This window comes from Bombina bombina, chromosome 11 (assembly GCF_027579735.1).
Source record: "Bombina bombina isolate aBomBom1 chromosome 11, aBomBom1.pri, whole genome shotgun sequence".
Classification (NCBI taxonomy): domain Eukaryota; kingdom Metazoa; phylum Chordata; class Amphibia; order Anura; family Bombinatoridae; genus Bombina; species Bombina bombina.
In genome coordinates this window covers 51,721,194-51,741,193 of record NC_069509.1, presented here as the reverse complement: position 1 = coordinate 51,741,193, position 20,000 = coordinate 51,721,194, and the positions used below count along the sequence as shown (strand labels likewise).

The following is a 20,000-nucleotide window of genomic DNA, read 5'->3' as shown; positions in this document are numbered from 1 at the left end:
CTCTTGGCACCGTTAGGTTCTCTGCTGCTGGTGGAGGGACTAACTGATGCACAGTTACAGGAACATGACATTGTGCAGTTGGAACTAGGCCAGGGAGGCAGGGGTAGCCCCAAGCGGTTGTCCTTGGAGAAGCTGTTACTGCCCCTGTCACAGGTCAGCCTGCCCCCACGTATCACACTCACACTAGGTGTAGCAGGTGCTGGCAAAAGTACTCTGGTTAGGCTGTTTGTGGAGCGTTGGACTCGGGGAGAGGTTTGTCCAAGCATCAGCTGTATACTAGCCATAAACCTTTGGGAGCTGAATATCTATGACCGACTCTCTACTGAGCAGCTAGTGCGTCTGGCTTGCCCACGCTATTCTGTCCCACTACCTGGATCTCTTCTCATACTAGATGGACTAGATGAGTTACGAGCTGCTCTGGATTTTTCAGACTCTATTGCCTGCACTGACCCACAGAGGGAACTTTCACCTGAGTGTTTGATAACAAACATCCTACGTGGAAACCTACTTCCTGACACTTGTGTTTGGGTGACTTCAAGACCAGGTGCTGCTGCCAAAATACCGGGGGGGCTTGTGGATAGGATGACTGAGATACCTGGTCTAGAGACGGATGAGGTCAGGAGGTATTTGGGTCATCTTCTACCCAACAGCAGTAATGTAGCTGAGCAGGTCTGGAGACACCTGCAGTGCCACCGTTCATTGCAGTCCCTGTGCTCAGTGCCAACCTTATGTAGAATCATCGGGCTATCTCTTGGATATTTGCTTCATATTCATGAGCCAACATATATACCAACAACACTGTCTGCTATTTTCTCCTGGTACCTGAGAGCCCAGCTTGGAGACAAAGAGGTTGCAGAGCAGTCTGGTAGTTCCAGGCGGACCCTTGGCAACTTAGGAAGACTAGCCTTTCAAGGCTTGCTCAGAAAGCGTTCAGTTTTTTATGAGTCTGACTTGAAATCATGTGGGATTGATACTCCACTGACCCAGGGAAGTTTATGTGCCCATCTGCTGCTTCAACAGGATTCTCCAATGTGTTGTTCATTTCGCTTTCCCCACCTCTCTATGCAGGAGTTCTTAGCTGCTACTCACTACCATTCTGCTGCCAAAAGAGCAATCTTTGACCTCTTTGCTGATGGAGGGATGTCTTGGCCCAAGTTGGGTTTCCTGAACCATTACAAGAGTACAGTTCAAAGGGCAATGCAGCCTGAGGGAGGGCAGCTGCCAGTATTTTTGCGCTTTGTGACTGGCCTCCTCTCTCCTCAGGTCTTAAGGGTACTGGCAGGGTGGCTTCCAGGTAAGGAAGAGCCAAGTGTACATCGAGGGGCAGTTGTGGACCACCTGCAGTATCTACTGAGCATGGAGAGGACAGTCTCATGCAGAGCAGTGAACCTAGTTTGCTGTTTGCATGAGGTGGGACATGTGGAACTGACTACAACGGTTGAAGAAGGACTAAAGAATGGAACTCTGGGAGGAAAACTGAATCCATTGAGCTGCTGTGCCCTGGCATACCTCCTGCGGGCATCCCAGAGCTGTACCCAGGAAATCAACCTTTCTCAGTGCCTAAACTACAGCCTTGTGCAGAGTCTCCTGCCACAGTTACAGTACTGCACCAACCTCAGGTAAAGTCATCATCATACAAAGACAATAAAACATGTTATTGTATACAGACTATAAACAGTGCTACAGAGTATTGAGCATCTACACATACATTCTAATAAGTCTGCAGAGCATTGGATGGCTACCTAAACCAAGATAGAGCTCTGTACAGATTTGTACAGATACTTACATGCTCAGGTCAGCACAGCTTTAGATATGTTAATCATACAATGCCAAGGTCTTCTGTATTACAGATCTAGAGAACATCACACCAGTTAAATATTTATGGAAATCTAAAGAATTACGATTATTACTGTGTGTCCCTGTGAATGTGCAAAGCATTGTACCTGTTATTCACAAGCAATTTGTAGAATATTTGATTGAATTTGCAGTGCATTTCACTAAATGGTTATACTTTTAGTAAACTGCATAGCACTTTACCATTTGTTGCTCTGCTAGGGATCTACAGAGCTTAGTCCATTATGCAGTTCTAGAAAACTACATGAACACAACAGTCCTACCCCCTATATGATGAAATATTTATGCTCAGTCCAATAATTTCGCTCCGACATACGTTTCACCAGGTAAACAGGCTTTTTCAAGGGATTCAAGGGAATCCGATTAGAACATACAAAACAATAGTTTTACTAATAGAATGACAGCAGCTACATGTGTCCAGACTGGCTTCTCCAAACAAAGCAAATGGTCGGTGGAGTTTGGCTGTTGAAAAACAATTGCAGCATTTAAGATGTTAATGTAGTAAAAAAAACGTACTCATATAGGGCCAAATTACAAGTAGCGTGCTAATTCCACCCCCAACCCCCACACACACACTTGCAAGCAAACACCTCTCAAAGTAACCTTTTAACACGGGCAGGTTAGCGCTTGTATTACAAATTGAAAGTTAATTGTGTGCCAGTGAAACTCGATGAGCGCTACTTTCAGGGCAACAATTGAAAAAAAATGCAGGTACAGATAACAGCATAGCAACCAAGTAAACGGGTTATAGGAATATTTACCACACCCACAGCGGTGTCTTTAGCTCCTCCCACTCTAACTTGTCCCAAAACATGCAATGTAAATTGCACACAGCATGCACAAAATAGTGATTATTGTATTATCCCATCTAATCCATAGTGTAGGAAGAGATTGCAAGATGACAGTTCACCAAATTATACAGTACTTTTTTTTCTGCTGTTCTAATGTAAAATACAAGGGACAATATGGAAACAAATATATAGATTAGGCCAACAAAGACCTCACATCATGTTCCCACAGCCACAGACTTCCATGCCAAGCACAGGCCTGAGGGCAGATTGTTACAATGAAGGACAGACTCACAGGACAATAATAGCAAGAACATGAGGCCAAAAACAATAACCGTCCCAAGAAAATAGTGACAGTTATTATGTACAGTTAAATTGCTACTTAAACTGGCAACTGAGTCAGGGGCTGTTATAATTTCCCACAAGCTGACCACAGTCAGTCCTATCTAAATACATCTAGTAACACTTCAACTCTTTGTTTTTGCTACAGGATGGATAACAACAACTTTCAGGATGTCGTGATGGAGCTCCTTGCCAGTGTGCTGCGGGCTAAAGACTGCGCCATACAAAGCATCAGGTGATATAATTGGCATTGCCTATTGGGGCATGAACATGCTGCTGTTATGACAGGGGGTGTGCAGTCCTGAGACTGGCAGTCATCACTATTTTCTCTTATGGTGGCCTCTGTACAATATGCTGCTGCCTTTGTTTTCCCTTCTGGTGTTCTTTAAGGTTCTCATGTGATGCTGTCACTGCTCCGGTGTTCTGTCAAAATTAGCTACCTCATCAAGATTAGCTACCTCCATGAGAGCATGCACGCAATTACTTAATCACACTCCACATATACGTTTCAAAAGAATGTGTGGAATGCGATGACGTAATTACACGCATGCGCACATGGTTAGGCAGGCGAGGGGAACCCGCCCAGGGCCCTACTCTTTGGGGGCCCACAATGTCAAAGGTGAGGTGCTTGTAAAGATCTCCTGTTATAAAATGCACAGAACTCATAAATGCACCATTATTCAACTTCAAGAACTTTTTATTAACTGAAGATAACACACCCATTTCACTGTTATACCTCATGCTTGTCCCTAGTGTTAGAATATATGAACTGCAACAAATATAAACAGCAACAGCTGGAAGAAACCATTATGATATATTCATTACATCTCCCTTCTTAAAAAAATAAAACAATATATATATTAGATATAAAGAAATATACATTTAAAAAAAAAAGAAAAAACAAAGCACACAGTAATGTAGTTCATAATCTTCCCAATACTTTGGCTTTATTCTCTGTCCATATCTGGAGAATCTACTGGGTAGCTCAGCTTGTGCTGTTTCTGTCGTGCTAGGAAGAATCACATTGGAGCTGTTATCAGAGAGTTGTGCGGTTGGTGTTGTGTTGTGCGGTTGGTGTTGTACTCAGTAATTGTCCCTCCTGTATGTCCACATGTGAAGCATCAGTTGAGTTTAGAGTTTCATTTATATCACTATGTGACATCCTTGGTGATACATAAAGCACTGCATCTGGAATATTTGTAACTCCTGCATTTGTACTTCTGTTATGGCGTAGATGTACTCTGTTGCGCTGGTAATCTTTGCCATTCTCGGTGCGGACAATATATGAGCGGGGTGCACTTGTTACTTTGGTTACCACTGCAGGTTTCCACCTCCCTTCTAAATTTTGCATCCTTACCCTATCGCCAAAGCTCACACGGTTTTAGAAATTTAGACCCACGATCATAGTACTGTTTCTGCCTGTTTTTTAATGATTCCACTCACTGTTTAACCATTGCAGGATTCTGTACTTTTGAGGCAAGTTGTGTAGGTGTTGAAGGCAAAATGGTAGTAGTCTACCATTATAAGATAGTTGTTATGGTTCCATGTAAAAAGGTCTGATGCATGCAATTCTTCACCAAGCTCTCTCTGGCTGTACTCTTGTTACCATTGGCTGCTTTTGGTTTGCTCTTTGATTTTCTTGACATGTTGCACAATTATTGACCATGTCTTCAATTTGTGAATTCATTCCAGGCCAATAAAAGAGATCCCTAGCACGTCTTTTCCACAAGGCTATTCCAAAATGCCCTATATATATTATTTCTTTCCTGAGCTCCGGGGGAACCATAATTATCTCCCCTTTAAAAACAATCCCATCAATTATTGACAGTTCTTTTCTTACATTCCAGTAAGGTTTTAAGTCAACATTCACTTTGGCTTTTGAGTTTGGCCATCCTTGCCTTATTATTGTGATAAAATTGGCCATAGTTGCATCCCTTTCTGTTGCTATCTGTATTTCTTTAAGTTTATCATCAGTAGCAGGTAATTGTGAGTGCACATGCTCTTCCAAGTCCCTTTCCTCTCTTTCGTCTTTTCCAGGCTTAAATGTCCTTGAAAGCATATCAGCTACTGGAATTCTATTGCCAGGTACATATACTACATGCATATCATATTTTTGTATTCTTAGGATCATTCTTTGCAGCCTTGGTGGAGCGGACACAAGTGGTTTTTCCATGATGCTCATAAGTGGTTTATGATCAATCTCAACTGTGATTTTCTGTCCATAGATGTATTGATGAAACTTTTCACAACCAATTACAATGGCCAACATTTCTTTTTTTATTTGGGCATAGTTGCATTGTGTAGGAGTCATTGATCTGGAAACATATGCAACAGGCCTGCCTTCCTGCATTAACACTGCTCCTAAACCGAACTGAGAGGCATCAACCTGTATTGTTATCTCCTTCTTGGGGTCAAAATATTGTAATCCAGTTACCGATGAACGCACAATAAGACCTTTGACATCTTTAAAAACATTATTTATTAAGTAATTCCAGCTCCATAGGGCATCCTTTTGGAGTAGTTCTCTTCGTGAAGCTGTAGATTCTGCTAGTCCAGGAACAAATGTTGACAGATAATTAAACATACCCAGAATGGTTTCTAATTCCTTCTTAGAGGTAGGAGGATCCAGATGTTGTATTGCTGCTATTTTCTCTGCGTCTGCTTTTAGCCCATCTTGTGACAGAATATGATTAAAAATTTTAACTTGGGTAACACCGATTTGCATTTTACCTGGCTTTAACTTTATGTTTCTCTCTCGACAAAGTTCCAATAGTGCACACAGATTTTGATCATATTCTTTCTGTGTAGATCCATATACCAGAAGATCATCTATGATTACATCTACACCATGAAGGCCTTCAATGGTTTCATGTGCTTTTTTCTGAAATATTTCTTGTGCTGAGGCAATACCAAAGGGAACTCTAGTAAAGCGTCATCTTCCAAATGGTGAATTAAAAGTGGTGAGCTTGCTGCTCTGTTCATCTAATTTGAGCTGCCAATATGAAGAATTTTGCATGTGCTAACTTGTGTGTGATGTCATCTAGAGTTGGTAAACTGTAGTGTTCTCGCATGATTTCTCTGTTTAAATCCCTTGGATCAATGCATATTCTTAAAGCACCTGAGTTTTTCTTTTCTAATGCAACCATTGAATTTACCCACTCAGTGGGCTCATCTACTTTTTCCAGCACTCCTAAATTCACCATGGCATGCGATCCAGTTCCTCTTTGAGTTTGTCTTTTATGGCAATTGGAATCCTTCTTGGTGAATGAATTACTGGATGTGCATCTGGTTTTAGTTTAATGCTGCATTCACCAGGCAAACAACCTAGCCCTTGAAACACATCTGAAAATAGTTCCTCAACTTGTTGCTTAGATAAACCTTTGTTATACTGATCAACAGTCATTACTATTTTGATAAGATTTAGCTGTTTGCAGGCACTTAACCCTAAAACAGGCTTTGCTGGGGTGTCTATAACATAAAATTACAAATTAAGTTTTTTGTTTTATAACATTGATATAAGCATTTTCCCAGTACATGTAGCTGGTGTCCTCCATAACGAACAAGTTTTGACAGACCAGACTTTTCAAGCTCACATATGTTTGCCAGCTTGTCATAATATGTGCTAGCAGGAATGCAATTTACTAGTGTACCTGTATCAATCTTGAATTTAATTGGTATGTTTTGTGTGCACACAAGAATCTCAACATATACTTCATCTTGTTCTACATTTGTTTTATCCACCATAGCTAGAAATATTGTACTTTGATCAATGTCACTATCAGTTTCATTTTCATCTTGCTCCAATTGATTCACTGACTTTCTATACTTTATACTGCACACCCTGGCAAAATGGTTGTTGACATTTGTAGCATATTTTTCCCTGTGCTGGACACTGTGTATTCTTAGTGTGTTTTGTACCACATTTAGTACAGCTTCTGTAAAGAGTTTGCTCTGCACATTCCTGCAGGTTATTTGCTTTTCTGCTATGAATCTGATTACTTTCACTTTTCCTTTGAACCAAATGTAAGACTCCTGTGTCTGTGTCACTATAAATTAACTGCAGGTGAGCTCTGGATGTTTCATATGCTCTAGCTATTTTTACTGCAGAGTTTATGGTTAGATCCTCTTCTAGCAGTAATTGTTCCTGTGCTTCTCTAGAATTTGATCCCATCACAATTCTATCTTTTACCATCACAGTCCTGAAAGGCACAGTCTTTAGCTATGAGATGTAGCTGTGTGACCCACTCATCTATAGATTCTGTTTTACCCTGATGTCTTTCATAAAACACTTTTCTCTGTACAGTTATGTTTTTCTTAGGATTACAGTATGCCTCAAACTTCTCACATAACACATTGGGATCCTTTTTACCTTCAGCAGATATAGCTCCACTTGCACTCCATGATCTGCAGATATCTCTGCCTTTCTCTCCAATGCAAATGAGAAACTGTGCAGCCTTCTGCTCCTGTGTCCACTTGTAAGCATCAGGACCAGCAAATAATTCCATGAGCTCTCTCCATCTTGTCCAGTGCTCACATACATTGCCTTTATCAAAGTCCATAGGAGGCACTTGCTGTCTGCTTGCAGCCATGACAAACTTAAAGGGACATAATATTCATATGCTAAATCACTTGAAACTGATGCAGTATAACTGTAAAAAGCTGACAGGAAAATATCACCTGAGCATCTCTATGTAAAAAAGGAAGATATTTTACCTCACAATCTCCTCAGCTCAGCAGAGTAAGTTCTGTGTAAAAAGTTATACTCGGCTGCTCCCAGCTGCAGGTAAAAAAAAAAATTAAAAAATGAAGAAATGAACAGCAGCCAATCAGCATCAGCAGTGCTGAGGTCATGAATTATTTTACTGTGATCTCATGAGATTTGACTTAACTCTCATGAGATTTCATTGTTACACTGAATAGGGAAATAAAATGAGAGTGCACGAGGCTCATCCTTTCAGCTGTCCCGGAACAGACATACTAATATGCTGCTTAGAAGTCCTTTACAATGGGATGTGGCTACTGAGGAACTTTTGAGGTAAAATATCTTTCTTTTTTACATAGAGATGTTCAGGTGATATTTTCTAGTCAGCTTTTTACAGCTATACTGCGTCACTTTCAAGTGTTTAAACATTTGGGATTATGGCCCTTTAAATAAATCTGTTTACTTCTGACACCATGTAAAGATCTCCTGTTATAGAATGCACAGAACTCATGAATGCACCATTGTTCAACTTCAAGAACTTTTTATTAACTGAAGATAACACACCCATTTCACTGTTATACCTCATGCTTGTCCCTAGTGTTAGAATATATGAACTGCAATGCAACATAAACAGCAACAACTGGAAGAAACCATTATGATATATTCATTACAGTGCCGTTTATGGCTTCAGGAGGTCAATTATTTTGTGTTATTCTTTATATAGGTATCACTGAATGTTGGCACGCGAGTGGGTCATACAAGTGGCAGGGGAATAAAGGTACTAGGGACAGGGGCCCCACAAATTTATCCTGCCCAGGGCCCCACAAATGCTAAAGGTTGCCCCTGTAACTAGGTAGCTAATTTTGACAGAACACCTGATAACAATGTTACACACATGCCACACAAACTTATTTCTGAAGCTGTTTTTGCAAGTGAACGCTTTCCTGTAAGCCAGAGCAAACTCATTGGAGATTTTACTTTTATTGCTGCCTTTTTAAAATACAGAAAAAACAAAAACAACTTTGATAGCTCCTTAAATTAATGTTAAAGGACCATTAAAGTCTACTTGAACACTATTATTCTTTAAAAATATAGATGGACCTTTTATTACCCATTCCATAGTTTTGCATAACCAACACTGTCTTTCTACTTCTATGATTTATAAAACTTTATACTTATTTTATTCAATATTTAAATAATTTCAGATTTTTTTTAAGAATAAATCTGCATAATATTATCAGTCTAATGTTTTCTTTTAATCTATCACTCTATCTACCATTTATTTAGTGTTTAATGTCTCTGTAAATGGAAAATGAAATGCGTTACAGATTATTTCAACAATTGTTTTTATGTACAGCGATCTCTAGTTAGTAACTGGCAGTGTTCTTATGAGAAATTATGTTTTCTTACCACTAGATGGCAGTGCATACACAATTATATGGTCTGTTGTTTACTATACCTTTACAATAGTTAGCAGGTATGTGGCTAATGATTATGGCCACCCAGCTGGTATTTTACTGACATGGACACTATTTTTAAAGGGATAGTAAACCCCAACATTTTCTTTTATGATTCAGATAGAAAATACAATTTTAAACAATTTTCCAATTTAATTCTATTATCACATTGTCTTCATTCTCTTGTTATCCATTGCTGAAGGGACAGCATTGCACTACTGACAGGAAGCTGAAAATATCTATTTAGCCAATCACAAGAGACAAATGTGTGCAGGCACCAATTAGCAGCAGCTCCCACTAGTGTATGATATGTGCATATTCATTTTTTAACAAGGGATACTAAGAGAATGAAGCACATTTGAAAATAGAAGTGAATTTAAAAGTGTCTTAAAATGACCGGCTCTGTCTGAATCATGCAAGTTTAATTTTGACTTTCTTATCCCTTTAATGTTCAAGTTAAAGTTGAAAATATAGCTAAATATAAAACTAAAGATCCTATAGTGGTCAAACTTCTTCTAATTGTGTAGGTATCTAATTATAAAGAAAGCTCATTTAAAATCAGTCAGAGCAGATTTAGTTCTTGATTTATGATGCCGGAAGAAGCCCGCCAATGCGCGTAGCTGTTTGCTTTGGAAAGTCTGAGGTGTTACAGCTGTCCGCCTCCGACTAAGTTTGGAGCCCCAAGTAGGAAATTACCCGATCGGATCCGTAATCCATTATTGAAGGAGTTCACTTACAACAGTGGAGGAGGCGTGGAGAACCACTAAGTGCCTCTTACACCACTGAGAAACATACCTGGACTTTTGAGAACGTCAGTTTCGATCACTATGGAAGAGGTACGGCATTTCTAATGTTAAGAATTGTTGCTGAATGCTGATATAAGGGAGGTCTGTTTTATACCTGACAGGTGATCTAAGGGGATCCACAGACCTAAGTTAGTTCTTGGGAAGAGCTGCCCCTGCATATATACAGCCATAAGCCGATATCAAGTCTAGCGGTGTACAATACCTCTGTCCGGTATACCGGTTTCTCTCCAGGATAATTGAACTTGGATATTATACTTTTCATTTACGGATTCTTATGCCTAATAAATGGGTTCCAATCATGGCGAGTTTCCGCCCCTCATTTTATTCATGAACTAATGTTCTAGGTTGAAAACCGAACTGTGAGCCACATTTAGAGGCTTTTGAGGGTATATCTACTTATAGGATCAACCTCTGACAATTGATCCTTTATTTATTTGGGATTCCTAACTATTTATATGTGGCCATCAACTGTATCGTTTTGTGTTTATTATATGTATTCCATTTTTTGTTTATGTCATGATCTCCTGTTTCATTTTTCGCCTTAGTTTCTATTGATTTTCCTTTATACCCCTGTGCTGGTCAAGAATCGCTATTTGGCCTTTTTTTTCTTTATTATTTATTGATGTGTATTTATGTTGCTGAACATGACCGGTATTTTTTCCAGGAAAGTTGGACTACTAATGATAGACACTTGCTTTGTGAAAGAGAAAGTCTCAGGATGTCATAAGTTCTGACTAGGATCTGTTCTCTAAAACAGTGTGCTTTTAATTCCTATAATCAGGGCACACTAACAGGCCATATGTTCACGATCTCTAAGATAGAGCATTGGTAAATTATTCAGCTGATCAGTATCCATGGTTATTAACCTGCTCTCACCCTAAGTAAAGAAAAATCTGTCCTGTTAAATGCCAATTGGTAATGATTTTCTTTTTTACTACCAGTTAAGCTCAAAATTGGATTTCAGAAAATGTCTAATTATAGATAACAAAAAAACTCTGTAATCCACTTTCATTATTTAACTTTTCCTCAATTTCCCCAGAAAAGACTGGAATACAGGATTTAATATCTGTACCTAGCAGGCCACAGCTGAGAAAGTAAGATAGACCATTCTAAGAGTAGATTTATCAATTTGTGGAGGGACAAGATTCACATGTTGTGAATCTATCTGCATTTCATTGCAAATTGTGGGTCACATTTGTTCCCCATATTTAGCATTGCACAAGCGAACGTTTAAACCCCTCCTTCATAAATATCATTTGCAGGCTCATATGAGCGAGCCTGCAACCGATCGGGGCATTTGCCTTCTGATAAATAAAGCCCTTAATATATTGTATTATGTGCAATTATATCTGGTGCTGTGCATTATATCTGGTGCTGTGCATTATATCTGGTGCTGTCACCTTCTGTAATATACATATCCGGTTCTCTCTCTTTTCATACATATTCAAGTCTTAAAGGGACATTAAACATTTTGATATATTAGTAAAAAATATTTTGTATATTTAAAAAAAAACAACTATACTTTCTTTTTTTTTTTTTTTTCCTTTGGTGCCCTTTCTGTAATTCCATTCTGAAATTGTGAGCTTTTTAGTTCCTGTTAGAAATGGAAGTGCAGAACACTGTTAAATTCAGCACAACCATTGGCTGCACACTCTAGTGACCTATTTATAACGGACCCTAATAGGCCGCAGCAGAGAAGGTAACCTAAGTTACAACATGGCAGCTCCCAGTGTTTTATGGACACTAAAACTTTACACTTATTTTGTCACTATTTAAAAAACTAATGAAACTTTACAAAATACATCTACAGGTTAGTCTCAGACTAATCTTTTCTTTGAATGCTTCATTCTATCTAGCATGTATTTAGTGTTTAAAGGGACATGAAACCCAATTTTTACTTTCTTGGTTCAGAAAGAGCATACAATTTTTAAACAACTTATCTAATTTGCTCCAGTCTCTTGGTATTTGTTGAAAAAGCAGCAATGCACTACTGGGAGCTAGTTAACACACTAGATGCGCCTATAAAATGAGGCATATATGTGCAGCCACCAATTAGTAGCTCCTGAGCCTACCTAGGTATCCTTTTCAACCAGAGATACCAAGATAACTAAACAAATTAGATAATAGAAGTAAATTGGATATTTGTTTAAAATCACGTCCCTTTAAAGAAAGATCATTTCTCTATTTATAAGAATAGCCTTTATCTTTTCCTTTCTCTCTCTCTTTACTAGTCTCTATCTTTTATCTATTATAGGCAGAGTTGGTTTCTCAGCCTGGTAAGAATTAGATGAGTCTATGATCAAGATACAACTTTATGAAAGTTCTAACATAGTATCTGATGAGACCTTCTTTATACATGATGTTGTTACTGCAAGTATCTTCATAGTAGTTGTGTTATGTATATTTGTCAAGCTATGACTTTGTATTTGAACCAACATTGCACAATTTGTTATTCCTTGTTTTCAAAAAATTTACTAAAAATCTATTTCAACATAAAGAAAGATCATTTCTATATATATTTTTCCCCACATTTTGCTAAATATTTCTGTGAAAATTGAACTCTGCTGTAATTATGTTGTCATTCTGATAAATAATTAAGGTATAGCTAGATAGATCGATAGATAAATAGATAGATAAAGTCATAGAAAAAAACCTGAATACAGTTTAGTACCTAGGGGTATTTCACTATTTTAATAGCATTCTAGATAATATAATGTAACAGAACCTTAGTGTTGAGATATAACAATTGTTAACTTGTTGCAGATATCTGTTTGTTTGGGCTCTGCTGAAGGGAGGAGGGGGAAATCCCCGCCCCATGGAAATTCTAATGTTTGTGCCCTACCCCCTGGACAAAATGTATGATGATTACTTTGGAAAATGATCGCTCCTGGCTCAGCAAATCATGATATGTAGCGGATAGTAATAAGGGAATTTCCTTCGCAATTGTGGGGTAATTTGAGGGGAAGGGTCATCAGGGGATTCACTTCTGAACCTGTTTGTTTGTTGTGTCTGCAGCCTGGCAGAGAACCGTCTGAGCAACCGAGGGGCGAAGGTGCTGGGCCGAGCTCTGATGGTGAACCAATCGCTTTCTGTCCTGGAGTGAGTGTCAACAGCTTTACAAGGTGACATTTCTATCTGTTTTTGACATTTATTAACCACTTGTTTGCTCTGTCACAGCCTCCATGGAAACTCTATTGGACCTAGTGGTGCACGAGCCCTGGCAGATGCTCTGCAGAACAATCAAGTCTTGCTCAGTTTAAAGTGAGTCCCTGGCCCCCAGTCTGTTCTGATGTATGTGGTACAGGGTTTTTATTATTATTATTCTTATCCTTTATTTATAACTAGATGATAAGCCTGCCCAGAGGGTAGTCAATAAAAAAAAAAAAACTACAAACCCGAAAGCTAAAATTACACAAAATAAAAAATGTAAAATTACAGAAAAAATAAACAAAGCTATCCAAAATAAAAAATTGAAACTTAAACTAATACCCCTATAAAAATCCCCCAAAAAACAAAAACACCCCCTAATCTAATACTAAACTACCAATAGCCCTTAAAAGGGCTTTTGTAGGGCATTGCCCTAAGTTAAACAGCTCTTTTACCTAAACAAATTAATAATTACCCCATAACAGTAAACCCCCCCACCCACCAAACCCCCCAAAATAAAAAAAACTAACACTAAAAAAACCTTAACTACCCATTGGTAGTATGGGCATTGCCCTTAAAAGGACATTCTGCTCTTTTACTGCCCTTAAAAGGGCAATCAGCTCTTTTTCAGCCCAAAAAACCCTAATCTAAAAAAAAAAGCCACCCCAATTTTTTTTTTAAAAAAGTCTAAGACTAAGCCCCAAATAGGTACTCACCATTCCTGAAGTCCGGCGGAGGTCTTCTTCCAGGCGACTCCATCATCTTCTATCTTCATCCGGAACGAAGGCCGCGCGGAGTGGAGGTGCGGAACTGTCTTCCCCTATGCATGGATCCTCAGCGGCGGCGGCGTTCCTCTGCGGCGTGGAGGTGCCTCTTCATCCTATGTCCGTTGTACACTGAAGATTGAATGCAAGGTACCGCAATCAATTTGGGGTACCTTGCATTCCTATTGACTGAAATTTTGAAATCAGCCAATAGGATTAGAGCTACTGAAATCCTATTGGCTGTTCAAATCAGCCAATAAGATTTCAGTAGCTCTCATCCTATTGGCTTATTTCAAAATTTCAGCCAATAGGAATGCAAGGTATCCCAATAAATATGGGGTGCAATGGACGATCGCATGTAGAGGAGCCTTCATGCAGCTGAGGACTGCTGCCGCTGAAGACCGCTGCTGAGGACCGCTGCTGAGGATCTGTTCATCAGTTAAGTCAGCTCCGCGCCGCCTTCGCTCCGGATGGAGATAGAAGATGATGGAGCCGCCTGGAAGAAGACCTTCTCCGCCAGACTTCAGGGACGGTGAGTACCTATTTGGGTTACTGTTAGGATTTTTTTTTATTTTTAAGATTAGAGATTTAATGGGCTGTAAAAGAGCTGATTGCCCTTTTAAGGGCAGTAAAAGAGCTGAATGCCCTTTTAAGGGCAATGCCCAAACAAATGCCCCTTTAGGGGCAATGGGTAGTTTAGGTTTTTTTAGTGTTTTTTTTATTTTATTTTGGGGGGTTTAGTGGGTGGGGAGTTTTTACTGTTAGAGGGGATTTAGTAATTTTTAAATGTAAAAGAGCTGTTTAACTTAGGGTAATGCCCTACAAGAGGCCCTTTTAAGGGCTATTGGTAGTTCAGTTTAGGGGTGTTTTTATTTTGGGGGAGATTTTTTATTTTCATAGGGATTAGGTTTAATTTTTTTTATTTTTGATAATTTTGTTTATTTTTTTCTGTAATTTTACAGTTTTTTATTTTTTGTTATTTTAGAATTTTTTTTGTAATTTAATGTTAGGTTTTATTTAAGTGTAACTTAGTATTGGGGTTAATTTAGGGGGCTTAGTAATTAAATGTTATTTGCGTTGTGAGGGGTTGGCGATTTAGGAGTTAATAGGTTAATTAGGTTTATTGCGATGTGGGGGTTTGGCGGTTTAGGGGTTAATAGGTGAATTAGGTTTACTGGGATGTGGGGGTTGGCGGTTTAGGAGTTAATAGGTTAATTAAGTTTAATGCAATCTGGGAGTTTGTCGGTTTAGGGGTTAATAGGTTAATTAGGTTAATTGCGATGTGGGGGTTGGTGGTTAAGGGGCTAATTTTTTAATTATGTTATTTCCGGATTAGAGGATAATTACTTTATTATTTTGCGATGTTGGCGGTTTCGGTGTTTGTTAATACCTTGTGCAGGAGGTTCATTTTTTTTTGTTATACTTGGTGTGGGCAGTTATTTTTTTTTTATTACTTCCAATGTGGGGGTTTGTCGGTTTAGGGGTTAATAGGTTAATTAGGTTAATTGCGATGTAGGGGGGGGGTGGTGGTTAAGGGGTTAATATTTTAATTATGTTATTTGCGGATTAGGGGTTAATTCCTTTATTATTTGGCGGTTTCGGTGTTTGTTAATACTTCGTGCAGGAGGTTAGTTTTCTTTTGTTATACTTGGTGTGGGCATTTTTTTGTTTGTTTTTTTTTCTTGCAATGTGGGGGTTTGTCGGTTTAGGGGTTAATAGGTTAATTAGGTTAATTGCGATGTGGGGGTTTGGTGGTTAAGGGGTTAATATTTTAATTATGTTATTTGCGGATTAGGGGTTAATTACTTTATTATTTTGCGATGTTGGCTGTTTCAGTGTTTGTTAATACTTCGTGCAAGAGGTTAGTTTTCTTTTATTATACTTGGTATGGGCGATTAGATTTTTTTATTTCTTGCAATGTGAGGGTTTGTCGGTTTAGGGGTTAATAGGTCAATTCCTTTGAGGATGCATGTGCAACTGGTGACCCCAACAGACACGTTACAAATGCGATTATAGTATAGAAGTGTTAACATATTCTGCAGCGCTGTCCATGGGTACAAATGAAACAAGTAAAACAAATACAGGAGTAATTGAGGGCCCCAGTGATCTAGGCAAAAGGCTACTTGCCAAGTGATTCATTTAGTTACAGCGCTGTAAGGAGAAGCAAAGACACTGACAGTGATTTAGCAGAAAAGAGAAAGTTCAGTGGCACTACCTAATAAGTTAGACTGCCTACACCCTCATTATATTCAGTAGCTCCTAGGCTATTAATTGGGGTACGTGGTGCTGTGTATTAATTTTCTAAACACGAACAAGCGAAGAGTTAAGGACCCTTCTCAGAATACACTCATAGCACTCCTAGTAGGCATATGTGACGTGAATTAAACTAGATATAACATGGACAACGAATGGTTAGAGAGATCTCATTGGATTAAATAAAATATAACTTTTAATTGTTAACACATAAAAACAGAGTTAAAATCTAGGGATGTGCAGGTTAAAATTGAAAAACTCGTAGTAGAGTGTTGAGATACTGAAATTAATACCTGATTGTAAGATTGTACCAGAGTAATGCTTTAGGTAACGATACCTGAATGTACATATTTCACATAGTGACTGAAAATGAACACTCTTACAGTGGAGTATTATTAAATGTCACCACGGTTAAAGATAAGGTGTACTCCTCTGATGTGCAATCGTGTGGCCCAATATAAATAGTGGTGTTCTTAGATTCTTGTATATTTCAGACGTGCTCATATATAGGATCAGAGCCCCTTCTGAATTATAAATGTATTCCTATGATAATATATGTTTATACAATCAGTGTGCTTGGTGCATACTTGGGTATCACGTTATCTGCTGGCAAGTATTAAATCAGATCACAAGTAGTATTTATTTGAGTAGATATCTAATACATCCTTTGGATTAGTATATAATCTCAACGTATTGTTTTTAGAGTTATCCTGGGTGAAAAACCTTTTATTAACCACTTTAAGTGTGGTTTGTTCCTATTCGTTTATCACTTGAAGAAAACCACCTTTTAATAAGTATTGAAGATTGGTCACTAAATGAGGGTCCACATATGTGGCTATTGGTTTGAAACAAGGATTGGCTTAAATAGTTAGATATCAAATATTATAGTGAAACATTCTGACTGGTGTGAATATTAGTATTGCTGCTGACTTAAGTGTCTAAGATTAGCAGCTATAGCAACATTGCTTTCCCACACCTGTGATAAGTTCTGATAGTATGCAATGCAATCAGAGCAGTCTAATATAGAATGACATCCAAATCCTTGCTGATATATAATTCAGTTTCGGTTAGCTGAAATTCAGCACAAACCGTTAATATCTATATATAGGTAGGTGCAGGCAGAAATGAGTTAGTGAGTATCAAGTGCATTACGTATCAGCGTTTCTATCTTTCAATATTGATTTCAATTCACTCCATATTTTGTCTGCCTACAGTTGGTGTTATAATTGCCGGCAGTCTTTCTAGATATTTGTAACTGAAAGTTAACCCCTAAATAGTCACCACCTGCGGATACCCTCCTAAGTAGTTGTGGCTCAAAGGCTATACACTATTATGGCGACCAAACTAATATCGGTGGTTTATCAAGCACCCGGAGGCTCTAAACTGAATCAAGGCTGAGTACATCATACACAGCTAAGTGTAAGTTAAACGGTTCTGAACCGCCAAAAGTAATGAGTATCAGATTAATATTTCTACTACGAGTAAGCCCTAACAAACACAGGAGCTCCCTGACTCCTCACCAGTTCCCTCAACAGTGATTTGTCTGCGTTATAATAAAGTAACTGCCCTGGCCTAATAATAGCTAAAACGTGTGTTGAAAAATATTATATGTGTTTTTGTAAAATGACTTTAATTAGCAATTACTCTCTCTCTCCTCCATTGAAGTCGCGCGCAAAAACGTAACTTCTAGCGAAGTTAACGCTCGAGCGGGAGCGCTAAAGAATCCAAGATTTGTAATCTAGCGTCCTTTTTCTCTTGTATCCCTTCTCATTTCATCCTCTGTCACACTCTGTTTTATCTTTTTGTCTTACTCTATTTTATCGTCAGTTACGATATCTTTCTCCTAAAGTTTGCAGAATAACGAGATCAAGGCAGAGGGAACCCATTTTCTGTCACAATCTCTGCTAGTGAATCGAAAGTTAAGGGTCTTAAAGTAAGTATCTCTCTGTAAGCTGGGCTGGTACTTACTGTCTTGTATGTCTGAGCTTGGCCGGTACTTACTGTCTTGTATGTCTGTGTGCTGAGCCGGTACTTACTGTCTTGTATGTCTGTAAGCTGGGCTGGTACTTACTGTCTTGTATGTCTGTAAGCTGGGCCGGTACTTACTGTCTTGTATGTCTGTGTGCTGAGCCGGTACTTACTGTCTTGTATGTCTGTAAGCTGGGCTAGTACTTACTGTCTTGTAATGTCTGTAAGCTGGGCTGGTACTTACTGTCTTGTATGTCTGTGAGCTTGGTCGGTACATACTGTCTTGTATGTCTGTGAGATGAGCCGGTACTTACTGTCTTGTATGTCTGTGAGCTGGGCCGGTACTTACTGTCTTGTATGTCTGTGAGCTGAGCTGTTACTTACTGTCTTGTATGTCTGTAAGCTGGGTCGGTGCTTACTGTCTTGTATGTCTGTGAGCTGAGCCGGTACTTACTGTCTTGTACATCTGTGAGCTGGGCCGGTACTTACTGTCTTGTACATCTGTGAGCTGGGCCGGTACTTACTGTCTTGTATGTCTGTAAGCTGAGCTGTTACTCACTGTCTTGTATGTCTGTAAGCTGAGCTGTTACTCACTGTCTTGTATGTCTGTAAGCTGGACCGGTACTTACTGTCTTGTATGTCTGTGAGCTGAGCCGGTACTTACTGTCTTGTACATCTGTGAGCTGGGCTGGTACTCATTGTCTTGTATGTCTGTGAGCTTGGCCGGTACTTACTGTCTTGTATGTCTGTGTGCTGAACCGGTACTTACTGTCTTGTATGTCTGTGAGCTGGGTTGGTACTTACTGTCTTGTATGTCTGTAAGCTGGGCCAGTACTTACTGTCTTGTATGTCTGTGAGTTGGGCCGGTACTTACTGTCTTGTATGTCTGTGAGCTGGGCCGGTACTTACTGTCTTGTATGTCTGTGAGATGAGCTGTTACTTACTGTCTTGTATGTCTGTTAGCTGGACCGGTACTTACTGTCTTGTATGTCTGTGAGCTGAGCCGGTACTTACTGTCTTGTACATCTGTGAGCTGGGCTGGTACTCATTGTCTTGTATGTCTGTGAGCTTGGCCGGTACTTACTGTCTTGTATGTCTGTGTGCTGAGCCGGTACTTACTGTCTTGTACATTTGTGAGCTGGGCTGGTACTTACTGTCTTGTATGTCTGTGAGCTGGGCCGGTACTTACTGTCTTATATGTCTGTGAGCTGAGCCGGTACTTACTGTCTTGTATGTCTGTGAGCTTGGCCGGTATTTACTGTCTTGTATGTCTGTGTGCTTGGCCGGTACTTACTGTCTTGTATGTCTGTGAGCTGGGCTGGAACTTATTGTCTTCTATGTCTGTGAGCTGGGCCGGTACTTACTGTCTTGTTAGTCTGTGTGCTGGGCCAGTACTTACTGTCTTTCATGTCTGTGTGCTGAGCCGGTACTTACTGTCTTGTATGTCTGTAAGCTGGGCTAGTACTTACTGTCTTGTAATGTCTGTAAGCTGGGCTGGTACTTACTGTCTTGTATGTCTGTGAGCTTGGTCGGTACATACTGTCTTGTATGTCTGTGAGATGAGCCGGTACTTACTGTCTTGTATGTCTGTGAGCTGGGCCGGTACTTACTGTCTTGTATGTCTGTGAGCTGAGCTGTTACTTACTGTCTTGTATGTCTGTAAGCTGGGCCGGTGCTTACTGTCTTGTATGTCTGTGAGCTGAGCCGGTACTTACTGTCTTGTACATCTGTGAGCTGGGCCGGTACTTACTGTCTTGTACATCTGTGAGCTGGGCCGGTACTTACTGTCTTGTATGTCTGTAAGCTGAGCTGTTACTCACTGTCTTGTATGTCTGTAAGCTGAGCTGTTACTCACTGTCTTGTATGTCTGTAAGCTGGACCGGTACTTACTGTCTTGTATGTCTGTGAGCTGAGCCGGT

At 39.4% G+C, this 20,000-nt stretch overlaps 1 protein-coding gene across 1 annotated transcript in view; it reads left to right on the top strand.

Annotated features, from left to right (window-relative positions):
• The window catches only part of NLRC3 (NLR family CARD domain containing 3), a 145,808-nt gene that overhangs the window by 57,998 nt on the left and 67,810 nt on the right, over positions 1 to 20,000 (top strand). The window contains exons 6-10 of the mRNA XM_053694194.1: positions 1 to 1,619; positions 3,133 to 3,219; positions 12,965 to 13,048; positions 13,127 to 13,210; positions 17,963 to 18,046. The exon at positions 1 to 1,619 is cut by the window's left edge and continues 53 nt beyond it. Of these exons, the coding sequence (XP_053550169.1) occupies positions 1 to 1,619; positions 3,133 to 3,219; positions 12,965 to 13,048; positions 13,127 to 13,210; positions 17,963 to 18,046 (1,958 nt within the window). The remainder of the gene's footprint in view (positions 1,620 to 3,132; positions 3,220 to 12,964; positions 13,049 to 13,126; positions 13,211 to 17,962; positions 18,047 to 20,000) is intronic.